General features: G+C 37.3%; 1 protein-coding gene across 2 annotated transcripts in view; it reads right to left on the bottom strand.

Moving 5' to 3' along the window:
- Positions 1–393: 393 nt before the first annotated feature.
- Positions 394–14771, bottom strand: part of LOC134528425 (vesicle-fusing ATPase 1-like) — a 37278-nt gene continuing 22900 nt past the window's right edge. Inside the window, exons 11-15 of one of the 2 annotated variants that reach the window (XM_063362030.1) lie at positions 13423–13713; positions 11719–11903; positions 9180–9338; positions 7350–7518; positions 394–5067 (exon numbers count right to left, since the gene is read on the bottom strand). In XM_063362030.1, the coding sequence (XP_063218100.1) occupies positions 7383–7518; positions 9180–9338; positions 11719–11903; positions 13423–13713 (771 nt within the window). In that variant the 3' untranslated portion in view covers positions 394–5067; positions 7350–7382. The remainder of the gene's footprint in view (positions 5068–7349; positions 7519–9179; positions 9339–11718; positions 11904–13422; positions 13714–14771) is intronic. The other variant, XM_063362029.1, reaches the window with a different exon arrangement.

Genomic DNA, 14771 nt, shown 5'->3' with positions numbered 1-14771 from the left:
TACAACCCATTAGCAATGCTTCCTTAACACATAAGCTATTTCAGCACTTAATGTTAGCTGATTTTTCATGCAACAAAATTCAAATAATTCATTAAATTTCAGATACACATCAAAAATTGTTCAGCAACTGTGATGTATCTGTCCATTTGTCATGTGACATCCAACTGTATCAAAACTGAAATAATGGCAAGTCACAAATTACAAAACTATGGATGGACCGATTTGAAAACAGTAATTAAAAATATGTTTCAGTTTGGGTAAATTAACTGTTAGCATTTCAGAGCTGATGTATTATTCCTGAACTGAATAATGTGCACAAAACTTGGAGTAAATCTCAGCTGCTATTATTCACACCATAGGAAAGGTTCAATAAAATTCCCAGAACAGTCAGTATCCACAAAAGTGATTGGTTTTAATGGTGCAACAAGATCATTAACAAAGATTGAAAACATAACATCAGTTACATAATTACAACTGCTATACACACAGTGAAACTCTTCAACTTCACTATTTACAAACAGCAAACTTTATATACATGAACTGCTCACTTATATGCAATGCATCATTTTTAATTTATAAATTCAATTATTAATTGGAACCTGGGGATTTGTGGATTCATTTGCAGACAGGCAACACTTCTCAGAGCGTCGTACACCCGAGTGCCTGTGCTTCTCATTGGTCGACTACTTCAGGGTCGCAAGTTGCTTGTCATACCTGGCCTATGACCCTCAAACTCAAGAGCAAATGTAAGGCTTCCAAGTAAACCCTACTCAGGATTTGAAATACAGGTTATTGAAGCAACAATCCCACTCTATATTACAGCGGCAAGCTGGACTTAGTCTGGTAAGCATGACCTTATTGGCTGATTCTTCCCTACGTTGCTTGCTCATCAAAGACACACTCGGGGAAATTTTGCCAAAGGCTCGTAGCATCTAAGGCATGTTCAACAGACCACCGTCCTAGGACGCAAGAGAAACACGTAAACAAATGCTGTGAAATCACAGGGTTTATACTTACAGGCCTTCCCAAGCTGAAGCTGAAGAGTAGATGTGTCATACGAGAACAAACACATCAATACAACTGTTAGCCAATCAAGGTCCAACACACACATGCTCAGTCCATTCAAAACAGGTGGTTCAAAGCACTTAAACAGCACACGTGCTCAATAATCAAGTGACGACAGAATGAAACAAATTGTTTTAATTCAGTCATTAAATTTATCCATCACAAAAACAAATACCTACAACTCATGAAAATAATACCAGCAAATAGTAACGCCCACATAAGTTTACTGCGACTGGAATTGCACTGATAAATCTGTAATGCTTTCAAGGTCGCCCGAGACAAAGGACGAATGTCTTCAACAACTTGCAGAGCCTCGACAATGGATGTTGCTTATGACATCCACGCAAAAAAACAAACTGCATCTTACTCACATTCATTCCATGCCATACAATAAAATTTCATATGACATAAAACTGTACAGCAGTTTGCAGTCATCTATACTCAAGATACTGCTGAACTATTCCTAAGCCAGCATTCTTCATTTTGTTTAAAAACAAAAAAACAAATTGTCAATGCATGTAGTGAAGCCACCTTTCATTATAAATTCCAATACTTTTAATATTCAGGTAGATGATACTTCATATCTCAGAATCTGAAATCACCAGTTTAAATTTCAATTTTTCAACTAACAGTGAACTCAATGCCAACCATCACTAACAGCTTGTTTACAAATAAATGTAAGAATACTGTTCAGATTCCCAAATTTAAAGAGTTTACTAACTATTTAATGGTTCTACAAAGGATAAGAAGTGAGGGGAAGGGAAAGAGAAAGTTGGAGGGAGAGAAAAGGTAAAGAGTATGACAGGGAATGTTCAAGTGTTGACTGAGTGCAACACACTCAACTAAAAAACACAGTTCACTATGAAAATTAACTTACCAGAGTGCTTCATTTGATTGCAACTAAACAGAAGATGGTACTGCCTAGTTTTCACATTTACATTAAACAACTGTGAAATGCTTAGACTGATATTTCGTAAATATTTTAAGTCCAAGTTGTTGGACAGGTTTGAATGTAGCCATAACTCAAGTTTGCATAGACAGCAACAAAATGTTACCAACATTAGCATGTCATGGATACCTAGTCTGACAGTTAATAATGTGAAATGATAACTAGCTATATACAACCAAACAAACCAAACAGTGACATATGCTTAGATCAACACATTCCCAAAAAACACAACACAAATATTTTTATTGTTTTCTTTTGGCCCTTTTATAAGAACTGTACAAAATATTTTACCAATGCATATACTAACATACTCCTATAGTTATACTTATACCTAAGAATTTACCCCCAATAGCATTTATAACTATTTACACCAGAAAGATATTTAGCCAAAGTCAAAGTAAGATAGGTGAAATAAATAAACGAAACTGGTGCAACAAATAAAACATAAACAAATAAAAATATTAAAATATCACAGTTAAAAAATTAATTCTACTTTATTTGATTCAGTCTCCACACCACTAGAGGCACGGTTCCCAAACTTGCACATTATTAGGTTTCAATCGTTTCTCTTCATAACAAGTATGAATGGAATGACAATATTATACACTATACACTGAACTGCATGCATCCATGAGACTACATGAGTATATCTGCCATACATCTCACACTTACTTAATATGGACACAAGCACACAATTGTTATTCACACGATGCATACAAACTTCAATCAATCATCCAGTCATTAAAAAATAACTCTGGAGAACTTTTAGCTAACCTATATTTTCAACCTAGCTCTATAAATGCAACTTCGTTCTCCGATAACATAACTGGTATGTCAACTACAGGAATGTTGTTTCTTTTGGTAAACATTATGTTACTCTTTACAAACATTTCAATTTTTTTTATAGAAAACTTTTTAGAACTAATAAATATCTACGTAAATTACAGAACATTTACATTAACTTACAATTTGTGGTCAATTATAAATTTATTTTCAGCAAATAATTTTTGTGCTTTTATAATAACTACTGGTGAAACAAAATTGGCTTTAAAAAACCACCAGACATAGGGACTCACAATACACAGAGACAATATACTGTATGGTATACATCAACAACTTCTATTTTGTACCTTATATACTATGCTTTATTGCAAGACAGTATTTAAAGGATTAGATTGCAACATGTATAGAATTTAAATCGAAACAAAAACAAGGCTTTTCCTATTTAGACATTTAGGTGCACATTCCACAAACACATGAGTGCCAAGCTACCAAATAATTTGTTCACCAATTATACTTCACTTTGTTTAGAGATTAACACACAGGAAGAAATCTGTATTCATGTTAGAGCTTTGAACAGGAATGCTCCATAAAGATGTTACACTATCACAACTAGCTTTACGACAGAATGGAAGAATGTCTTGTTGCAACATTGTATTAATGTTAAAATCCTTTAGATACTTCGCTGGCGAAGTAAATTAATTGCCACTTTTTCCACTAATGAAAACTTTAACAAGAAAAACATTAATGAAATTTGAAGTTACACTCTAATCGGTTCTTTTAAGTAGTTGTTGAATGCAGAGGAGTGAATGCTTTGATACCAACCTTCTGAAACTGCAAATTCAAAAATGTAAAACTATTTTGAAATTTGAGAAACATTTGAAAATTGCAACCTCAAAACTAACTAATTTCACTCAATACATTTCATAATAATTGTTACAACATTCTTACAATTTTTGTTTGTTAGGATCTTTGTATACCATCACTGTACAAACCGAACCATAAAATATATTGTAGGTGACAGTTTGAGACTTCCTACTTTAGCTGCGACAAGAGGCATGAAGCAACCACCTTCCCGTTCATGCCAGATTGAGAACACAAACTTCAGGATATGTTGAGAAAAAAATAAAATAATAAAATAAATCAAAAGGGTGGGAGGACAAAAAATTATCATTGTCACAACTGTTAAGAGTACGCTCATAATTAGCCTTTTTGTTTGAATAAAGACAAGAGCAACGAAGACACATCACGACTGATCAACCAGGAGTGAGATACCACGGCAGTGGACATTGCGATACGCCCCAAGTTCTCGAGACAGGATGATACAGCGATGGCACACCACTGCCTTCTGCATAATAAAAAGTTATTATCAAACAATAATTCTTCAAGGACTTGACTGGCATTTAGAAAGACATCATGAGCAACTAGACAATATAAAAATGTTTACAAAATTAATTCAATTGTCATGATGTAGAAATACATTACATATGTACTTATGAAGTAAAGTAAAATTTATAATCATGAAAATTTATACCTTCTCAATATATCACTGATATTGGGAAAGGGGGGAAAAAGGTTTTAATGAATTGTTAATAATATCATTAGTGTTTCTTATAAATCTTAATTCCAGCCAATAAGAATTTGTCATTTATGGCAGTCTTGAGTTTGAGTGTTTAATAATCAGCGTGTAGATGGTGATGGCAAAATGTCAAATTAACACAAACACTGCCTATTTTACTTGCAGCTTACAAATTTTCAAATATTTATTAAGGTTTGAATAAACTAAAATAAGACTGGTAGAAAATATGAACCTTTAAGACATTATTTTGACTAATCAGACATTTTAAGAAGACACTAAACTTTATCACATTAGTACTTCCAAATCAAAAACTAAGTACTTGATTACCTATCTTCCACCAGCAGAAGGGTTCCTTTGTGTCGCTATGATTTAAGACATCTGAACATACAAAACAGCTTCAAAACTCTGCATCCAACAGAAAATCCCTACTTACTGCACAAAGTACGAGAAAAATAAATCTGCAAAGAATGAATATTTACACAGACAATAATGTCTGTAATATACAGAATGTACAACATTACAAACAATAAATACTACCCGTAAAGGGAGCGCAGATTACGACAGATACGGGTATGCAATACTACTGATGTCTTGCCGTGCCGCCGACATCCGAGATCACGGCGGCTATGCACGTACATGCTCACAGTCGCATGGAGCGCAGGATAGCGGAGTCGCCCAAATGGTTCTCTACCTGCTGTGGCACCCGGGACATAACAAGGCTGAGTTACCAACACAACTACGTACTCGCAGAAGAACCACCACTTGCTACTTACAACTTAAACGTGGCGAACACCAAATGCATATGGGTTTGAAACTTGGATGCATAAACTGTAGGTATGCAACAACTTGGAACAAAATTTTATTATTTATTTTCAGGTCAATTTCACTTTTTAAACAGGATATTTCAATGTTATTGTTTTTATTTTTACACATTGGCTTTATTCGTAAAAAAAAAAAAGTGTAGTTTTCAACAAATACTAAACTAAAATTCTTATTACTTATTTTTACCAAAAATAGTCTCATTTTGAGTTGATACACATGCACTTATACAATAAAATCATTCATTAGTAATAAGCATATCTAGAAAAGAAATACTCAGGAAAAAATAAATCAGCAAGTTTTATTGTGTTTGAAATATGTATGTGCAGTCATTAATATTATATTAGTTTTTTTTCCAATCCAAATAGTTTACATACTTAAAACAAAATACATGCTAAATAAACTTCATTTACAGTAAACTCTCGATTATCCGGGCCTGGATTATCCGGTTTTCGGGTTATCCGTGCTTGATTTTTTTATGAAGTTGTAAAAAAAAGACCTTTTTTTTTTTTACTGCTGTGTCAGAAAGCCTTTTACCTGACCCTTCAGACCCTCGTTCCCCCGCCATCTTCACCCGTCAATTTGTCACACTTTAAACCAAAAAGGAATGCCGTGACTGCTGCTTCCGGCTCAACTCCCTCCCCCACCCCCCCCTTTTATTCACAGCGCCCCGCCACGCTAAAAAAAAAAGGTCCCTCTACCTCTTTTACTTTTCCACACTCCTTAGAGGCATTTTGCACGCAGTTATTAACATCAGTTCTCCCAGGCACATTTGTTTTTGTAATGATGTCTGGTAAAAGGAAACGTAAAGTGCTGACAATAGCAGAGAAGTTAGAAGTTGTGGACAGGTTAAAAAAAGGAGAAACTGCCGCGAAATTAGCACAGGAATATGAAATTGGAATCCAAACCGTGCGAGACATTAATAAAAGTGAAGAAAAACTTTTGCAGTTTGCTAGTAGATCAGACAGTGTGGCAGGGCCTTCTAAACGTAAAAGCATGAAAACATCTACCCACGCAGATGTTGACAATGCTTTGTATGTTTGGTTTAGGTCGTTAAAAGGGTGGAGGGAGATGCTGAGTTGGGACTGCCGCCTCCCTCCCGAAGCAATAAAGGGGACAGGAGAAGGATGGTGGCAACACAGTGTCAGTATTGTTTACGGTCCAATAAGCTGGGACGCGGTATACAAAGCCTTTGTTTGTACTCATATAATTCTACTGAAGAGACCAACTTTTGCCAGTAAATACACCATTTTTAAGTGGTGAAACGGATTATCCGGGTTTTTTTATGGGCATTCAATTATCCGGGCATCGGAAGGTCCCAATTAACACGGATAATCGAGAGTTTACTGTAATTTATTTATGTATTTACCTTAATAAAAGATAAATTGTGTATAAGTTGAGTTAAGTTTTGCCAAATTTCAGATTGATTTTATGTTTTAGTTACATTTCGGTAGTAAATGGTGAATTAACTCGCATTTCAGTGTTACATGTTGTACTGACATGCTTTGCGGTGGTATGTATTTCAATATTTCAATATAGTCTTGTCCTTAGCAAAAACTAATAAAACCTCAAACTATATTTATAAAGGCTTTCATATAGCTTCCTAATAGGGAGGTCAAGCAAGTCAAACTAAAATACCAGTTTTCTTTCAACCTGACAAACATCATGTTGAAGAGTACTGTATCCAACGATGAGTTGTTGGTTGGCGATAAATATAAAAAAAATTTCCAAAACCAGTTATGACCTAATACTTTTATAATTATTACAACATTCATGGTTTCATTAAGGCTTAAATACACAGACAGTCAAGATATTGCAGTGTAAGCTCGACTGAGAAAACTGAGGAAAAGGCTTGATCTTCAGTGGGTGCAATCAGCCCAATCCATTTTATTAAACTTTTGATATCATGCTTTCCCAATGATACACTATGCATAAGATCAAAATTAGATTATTGTTCTATTATCTGAAATGGTATCAAGGCAAGCGATATTGAGAAAAATAGAAAATATTCTAAATAAAGCTATCCAACTAACTGTTCTGAAGAATTTCCCTTGTAGTCCAGAATCTTGAGAGAAAATTAAATGTCAACAAATAATCAATGCATCTGTCAAACAAAACAGTGTTCACTGACAAAGCAGAAAAGAGAGAGCCACGTACCAGAACTCTGGAACTCGGGAGGTGTGCTGGCGTCTACTTCATGGTGGAGCCCATGTCTAGCGCTCCCTCCTCCTCCAGCTTCGACAGGAACTTGATGACCCGGTACTCCTCCTCCGTCTGGCGGGCCATGTCGATCAGCGCCAGCAGCTTCTTGACGCCGATGAACAACCTGCGACCCAGACACTCGCTCGACCCGGTCCGGCCATGATGCACTGAGTTTAAGGAGCCCGCCTAGCCAGGGTGCATCAGTGTCAGTGGGACGCTCGCTGGTGCTTCAAGCGGGATGTCGTCTCTGAACTGGCGCGCAGCCTTCTCATCGTGCATAGGACCACTACCAGATATGAGCGGTAACCTTAACATTACATGGCGAAGGAATGAAGATTAAGGTGTAAAGCAAGTTCGTTGAATGCTTTCGAGAATCTGCGCTGGGTGTTTCATGCATGAACATTAGTATTCTGAAAATATCTTTTTAGCGATTTTCACTCTTCTAAAGACAAAGTTTAAAAAATAAAATACGGAAACATAAATACACATCCGTTCTTAGTGTAATGGTAAAAGCTTTTCGTAAACAGACACCACTGGTATATCTTGAGCAGTTTTCAAAATAGTTTTCTAAAGCTCTGCACCTCATATGTGCACCAAGGTAGGTGGAGACAACTAGTCTGGGTCCTCTGCCTGAGGTAATTTCAGGAACCAGTGAAAGCAGCCATCATAACATCTGGACAAGGATTGAAGCCGGGCCCTCCGGGAAAAGGCTCCAGAGTCTTGCAACTGCTTCAACTAGCTCTGTATCCTGGATGCTATTGCAAGCAGGTCTTTCAGGACTTTGGCTAGTGAAACTCGTACAGAGCAAAAATGCCGAATTGTTTTTTTCTCTGGGTACTCCCATACTCCTAAACCCTATACGCTCGCCCCTCAAAATAACACTGATTGATTTGTACGGTTTCGAAGTAACGACGCCAATAAATTACAGATTATTTGAAAAACTGCTGTCATATATTCCAAGATGTGCTCCTTTTCATCTACGTGAATTATAATTTGCATGCCGGCACAATGGCAACGCGAGTTGAGCACCATCAAACACAATGCAACAAATTAATAATATGACTAATCAACAAACCCTTTCCTTAATAGCTATTTTATTCCTTCTTTGGTTATTTAACTTGGAACAATTAACATACAACAGTGATTTATATTTTGCAGAAATATCTCAGACACCCGAGTTTTCAGCCCATGTTTGTATTACGCCAAGTCAGTAGCAGCTCTGGTGAGAAAAGTCAAAAGCTTTCAGGGCTTCACTTCGTGCCTAGCAGCATCAGGAATTACGTTAACAGGTTAAAAAAACTTTCTTGTTAGCATAAAAACATTAATTTGTGCTTCTTTATTCTTATCAGAACTGCAAAAATCTCCTATATTAATAACTTTATTATTTTGTAAATCAGAAATGTTGTTAGCACCTACTTAGAAAGGAAATGTTATGCCCAAAGTCTTTTACGTAAACAATAAAGCCCATGATATTTTTCTGCTCTAATTTAATTTTATGATGTTTATTCAAGTGTTTATTTTAAATGTATTTAGACAAATAATTAATACTGTAAATTTATTTTAATAGGACTAGTGACTTGACTAGAATGGAGGATAACAAAGCAAACTTCCATTACTGGGAAACAAATTACTTTAATATAAACTTTTATGGAAAAAAAGGTATTTGATTAGCGTTCTGTTTTCCCTGAACTAATCACGGTGTTAGTTCGAGGGGCAGCCACAGCAGCAACGCGACGCCTGACCGCACGCCGTGCCAAGAGAGGGACAGAAGGCGCGAGCACGCACCTCTGCCCCTGGATCTTGCGGCTGATCTTGGCGATGTCCTTCTTGTCGAACACGTCCGACTCTTCGAGCACGGCCAGCAGGTGCTCCGGCTTCGAGATGTTGGGGACGTGCAGGACCGCCGTGAACGCAGACATCATCTCCATCTCCTCCAGAACTTGCCTGCCGATTAACAGGGAAATTATTAAAAAGTGAGACAGATTTGCCGGAGAATGATCAAACAACTACTACATTCCACAGACTTAAAAGGCCTGTTAATACGAGATGCCAATTTGCTTGTAACACTATCAAGTCAGTCCTAACTTTTCTTCAATACTAAAGTATAACTTAAAAATAAGTAGTGAAAGAAACCAGTTGTATAAATTGCATGGTTTTCACAAAGATACAGTAAAATAATATGTTGTGAAAAAAAATTTTCGTACAGAAATGAATGGAATGACAAATGAGTCAAATTGATGATTTGCATTTTTCTTGTTCATCTTCCCAGTAATTGTAGCTTGGTTTTGCAGTATTCCGTTTTTGCTATGAATCATTTAACAAACATTTAATTATGAACATTTTAAATACTTATCTTTTTAATAAAATTTTTCAAATGTTTTGTAAGTGTTTAACATAATTATCATGTATTAATAAATTTTTGCTATTTTTAATGAAAGTAATGTACCTTCAGTGTAATTAGAGTGTATAAATAAAATAAAATATTACAACATAATGGAACAAAATACAATACAATTATTGTATATGCTGATTTAACTACTGTACCATGGGTCACCACTGTAATTAAAAATGATGCTCCGAGAATTATACCAATATGAATTGAATTTCTGCTCATATTAACTAATGTAGTTATTGGAGTAAATGACAATATTGTATGGTTCAGCAAGAAAGGTAAACAATATTATAATGCAAATGAACACACTGAATGACACTTTGGCACTCCTCACTGCACGTAAGACAACACAACACACTGCAAAACAATATACAGCAATTAATGTGCAAAATCTACAGTAACATACAATAATAAATCTTTCTCGATAAATTAAAGATAAAAAATTATTAATATTAAATACCTAGTTCCCAGCAACTTGCACGCCTAATGGTTACCAGTGGGATACAAGACTCCTGAAGTTATGTTGGTCATGTAGATTCAATAGCGTTTCAGAATAAATCTCCAGGAAAGTGTCACAAAATTTGCATGAATTTTCAAACCCAGACCTCTTGAGTTAGTCCATTACTGCCAGTACAATAATTACAAAATTTTTAAATAATAAAAATTATACTTGTACGTTTAAAAAGTATGTTGAAAATAGTTTTTAACACTGATGGATTAATTGCTACAAGTCCAATTGTATGATACCTCAGGATGTTGAATACATAATCTAAGTAGCACATCTGAATATGGTGTTATCGAAAACCAGCATAGCTGAACTGAATTAACAAAGTTCCATCCTTCATCTCCAATACAAACTGAGACGTGGCGGCCTAATTAGCTACACAATAAAAATTGATTCTGTGGTAGCACAAATCTCACCCGTCGACAAATCAGTTCAAACGTAGCGCCAACGTAATGACATCATTACGTCTTTCTCAAGCGACGATACTCACAAACCAAAATGTAAACATAAACATTGCAGATGGTATTTGCTTCATTTGAAAAATAAACAAACCAACTATACTTTAGATTGGAGTAGCTTGGCTTCTGGGTTGTAACCGTGCCCTTGGTGATTAATTCACCGACGTTCCGGTCGACATTGCAGTCGCCATCATGAGATGATGAGATCATGAGATGCAATTTCGACCGAAATGTCGGTGAATTATTCGCCAAGGACACGGCTACAACCCAGAAATCAAGCTACTTCAGACAATGGCCGTGAAAGCCTGCGTACATTATTATACTTTAGATTATATAATATAACAAAGATCCAAAATAAAAATTATGGTGATTCATTCAATGACATAACGTCAATATAGCAGTGATTGGCTAATAGGAGTCAAATGAGCTGCTGTACTCTATTTTCCAAAATCGAAACAAAAGCTCAAATAATTAGGCAATAATAGTAAATTGCAAAAATAAATCATATCAATGTAAACTAACACTTTGTATTCAATAGGCAAGCATGTAAATGTACAGTGTTTTGAATTGATATTACCGTCCCTTTGTTATAAAAAGGAGTTAACATCCGAAAGAGAAGAAAAATGATTTGTTTCATAGTGGTGAATAATTCTTGTGCATGATACAGTTTCGACCGGGACTCAGCAAACAGTTTGATGCTAAAACGTTCACTAAATATGGTTTTATACTGATGGTTAAAGACGACGACGAGGCCTACAAGACCTCAGTGGCCTGTGGGAATTGTTTGCTGATGTGCAGCCGCTGAATGTTGGGATTGAACTAACTTCATCAAAACAAGCGTTTAGTAAATATTAGAGCCAAAATAAGAACCACACACACGTTTTGCTCGGTCAGGGCCTGGCACCACTCCGGGTGTAAGCAGACGCCGGCGAACCGTGATGGACGGGTGTGGGGACGACACGGGCGTACCTGCGGCTGCTGGTGCAGAGGATGAGCAGCTTGCGGCCGCGGGGCGGCTCCTTCTTCAGCAGCACCAGGAGGGCCTGCAGCGTGAGGTTGGAGTAGCGCGGGCCGATGGGGCCGTAGTCCAGCAGGCGCTCTATGTTGTCCACGAGGATGCAGCTCAGCTGCGAGCGGTAGGCGTCGTCGAACACCTGTCCCGCACCCCCGCAATCACTCGCCGCTCTACCGCGCGCCTCTCGCGGAGCTTCTCAGCAGAACGCTAGCCGCCAGGGCCCATTCATCCTCACACCCGAGATTTGTATAGGGCCTTGATATCTGCTGGTCTTTAAACATGGCAGTCATATATAAAATAATGGATATTTACGCATTTTACTACTCGACTCGAATTTAACTCGAACTCGAAACATAACTTGAATACTCGCACGAACTCGACTCGACCTATAAAGCCTACACTCGCATGACTCTACCTTTAAAAAACCTTTTAATAAGTTTTTATTACAAATTCTATCCATCAGCATCATTTTTTAACATATAATACGCAAAATTAAAACTACAGAAAAAGTATCTATTCACAGGAACATGCCGAATTTTACATTTGAAACCTAAATCGTTTATCAGAGATATTTTGTACATGATTAAGAAGTGGACAGTCTCTAACTACTTATATTCAATGTGTGACTATACACTTAGTCGAGACACAAAAAAAAAAAAAAAAAAAAAAAAAAACCTCTGCAAAATGCTGCCGTAAATTTGTTCAGTTTCTGACTTCCAGCACTTTTCCTGCTAATTTTGGAACTTTACTGCAACTTTCGTGACCAATTCTTAGTTTCCTTACATAACTTTTGTAACCTTAAAGACACCCTCAATCTTAGTTCAACTGATTGTTCAGGTTTCATTCAATTGCATTCCCTACTGATTTAAATGAAGCTTATAAGAATACATTAAAAATGCTACTTTATGGAAAAAAAAAATATTTTATCAAGTTTATATATAATCTTGTGTATGCAAAAATAATAAATACGTACAACTTAAAAATAATATTTATCAACTGATGCTACCATAATATATTTTAAAACAATAAAAATCAGAAATGAGATGGTAATTGAACTTAAAATAATTAAATTTAAATCCATGTATTTTTTTATTAATAAATGCTATACCACATGCAATTGAGATCCCAACCGCAATTCACGAGTTTGTACACACGTACAGTGGAACTTTGCTTGACTACATGTTATGAATATTGCAACTGCATAATGACCTTCGTAAAGAACTAAAACTCACAAGTACAACGTGATACAAGCAATGCTACAGCCAACTTCACACTAACAGTGGTACTCAACATGTCATCATGTAAAATAAAACTACTTTTCTTACGTTTAAGGCTGTAGCCAGCATTTCATTGTCGACCAACAATACTTGTGTCTAAACTCCACTAGGCAGAGCCGTGGCGGTCAGTATATTATAAAACCAAAACTTCATTTTTAATTATACATTACACAAACGGAAGTGCATCTTAAACTCGTTTAATATTTTAACAACACACACACACCCACGTCACAAGGAAATGCACAGAGGCTCTGCACGGTTACAGTGGGCTCCGAGGCACCGATGTAGCGAGCGATGCCGGGGTGTCGCGCCGACGACCGAGCACGAGACGGGAACGCCACTGAGAGGGGAGAGAGGAGGGGTGAAGGTCGCGGGACTTGCCTTCCTGATCTGCAGGCACTTGGAGGACTCCGTGAAGCCGACCATGTCCTCCGGGGTGCAGACCTTCACGAAGGGGAACTCTGAGTTCTTGGCGAGCTGGGCAGCGAGCGCGGTCTTGCCCGAGTTGGGCGGGCCCTCCAGCAGCACGGAGACCAGGCCCGAGGCGTCCGTGGCGCGCGCCTGCTGGATCAGCAGCATCCCGTCCTCCAGCAGGGAGCTGACTGGAGTCCCCCAGTTGATGACGCCGCGCCCCATGAAGTGCTCCAGCAGCTCCGAGCTCGACCCGAACGCCTGCCGCACAGACCACGCGCGTCTCTCGCACCGCCTGCCGTCACGCCATCTCCTCGGCTGCAGCACAGCGCAGGTCCCAGTACGAGTTGACGTGTAACAGGCAGGGGCGCAACAACAGGGGGGGGGGGGGCAAGGGCATTTTGCACCCCCCCCCCCTTCTGAAACCTTGAAGTGGGGGCAAACGGGGGCAAAGAAAGTGCTGTGTAATCAATTTTTAGATAGTAAAACTGCTAAATAGCACCATTTTCCACCTTGAAATACAAATTTACCCGGGGGAGGACCCCCGGACCCCCCCGCTTCAATAGGGAGGTATATTGCCCCCCCTTTGGAAATTTAGTTGTTGCGCCCCTGGTAACAGGGACTTGCACAAATTCAAGAAAGGGAACGTAAAACGGACGAATTTATAAATAAAAGGAACCGAGCATACCTGTGCATAACACTGAGAAAACTTGTGTTGTAAAGCTAGCTAGATGGTGGTTGGTTCAAATGCAGATGGTAGCTCCGGGTACAAGGAGCTTGGTTCTATTTACATATACTAACTTTATAGATTTCTTCTAACTTGGTATAAGCAACTTAAAAATTTTTTTACTTGGTTCTTTTCTATAAAAGCAAACCAATTGATACTACTAACAAATTTACTTCAAAAGGAAACAGAAATTAAAAATTGGAACTTTGGTTTCGTACCGGTCCACCCCTAGCTTTAGACCCAAAAAATCTACCTTTTTTAAATTTTAATAAAATTATTATGAATTTATAGAAAAATATAAAATTAGGCATATTCTAATTTTGAAAATAAATTATTTAGATGGGATTAATTCTTACTCTTGATTTTAATATTTCACTGAAAAATACTACTTATATGCTAAAGAATTCTTTTTAAAGCTACTGATTAAAGATTACAGGAAAGCTTCACTATAAAGAACATGAAGGGACCAAAAAATAGTTGAGTTTGTTATACTGAAGTTCTTTATACTGAAACATAAGCATTGTTATAAATATGTATACCGATAAACACATGAAACACCTTAAGTGTACTAAGGTTCAGTATCACAGTCATT

Source organism: Bacillus rossius, chromosome 1 (genome assembly GCF_032445375.1).
Source record: "Bacillus rossius redtenbacheri isolate Brsri chromosome 1, Brsri_v3, whole genome shotgun sequence".
NCBI lineage: Eukaryota > Metazoa > Arthropoda > Insecta > Phasmatodea > Bacillidae > Bacillus > Bacillus rossius.
This window is presented reverse-complemented; position numbering and strand designations above follow the sequence as displayed.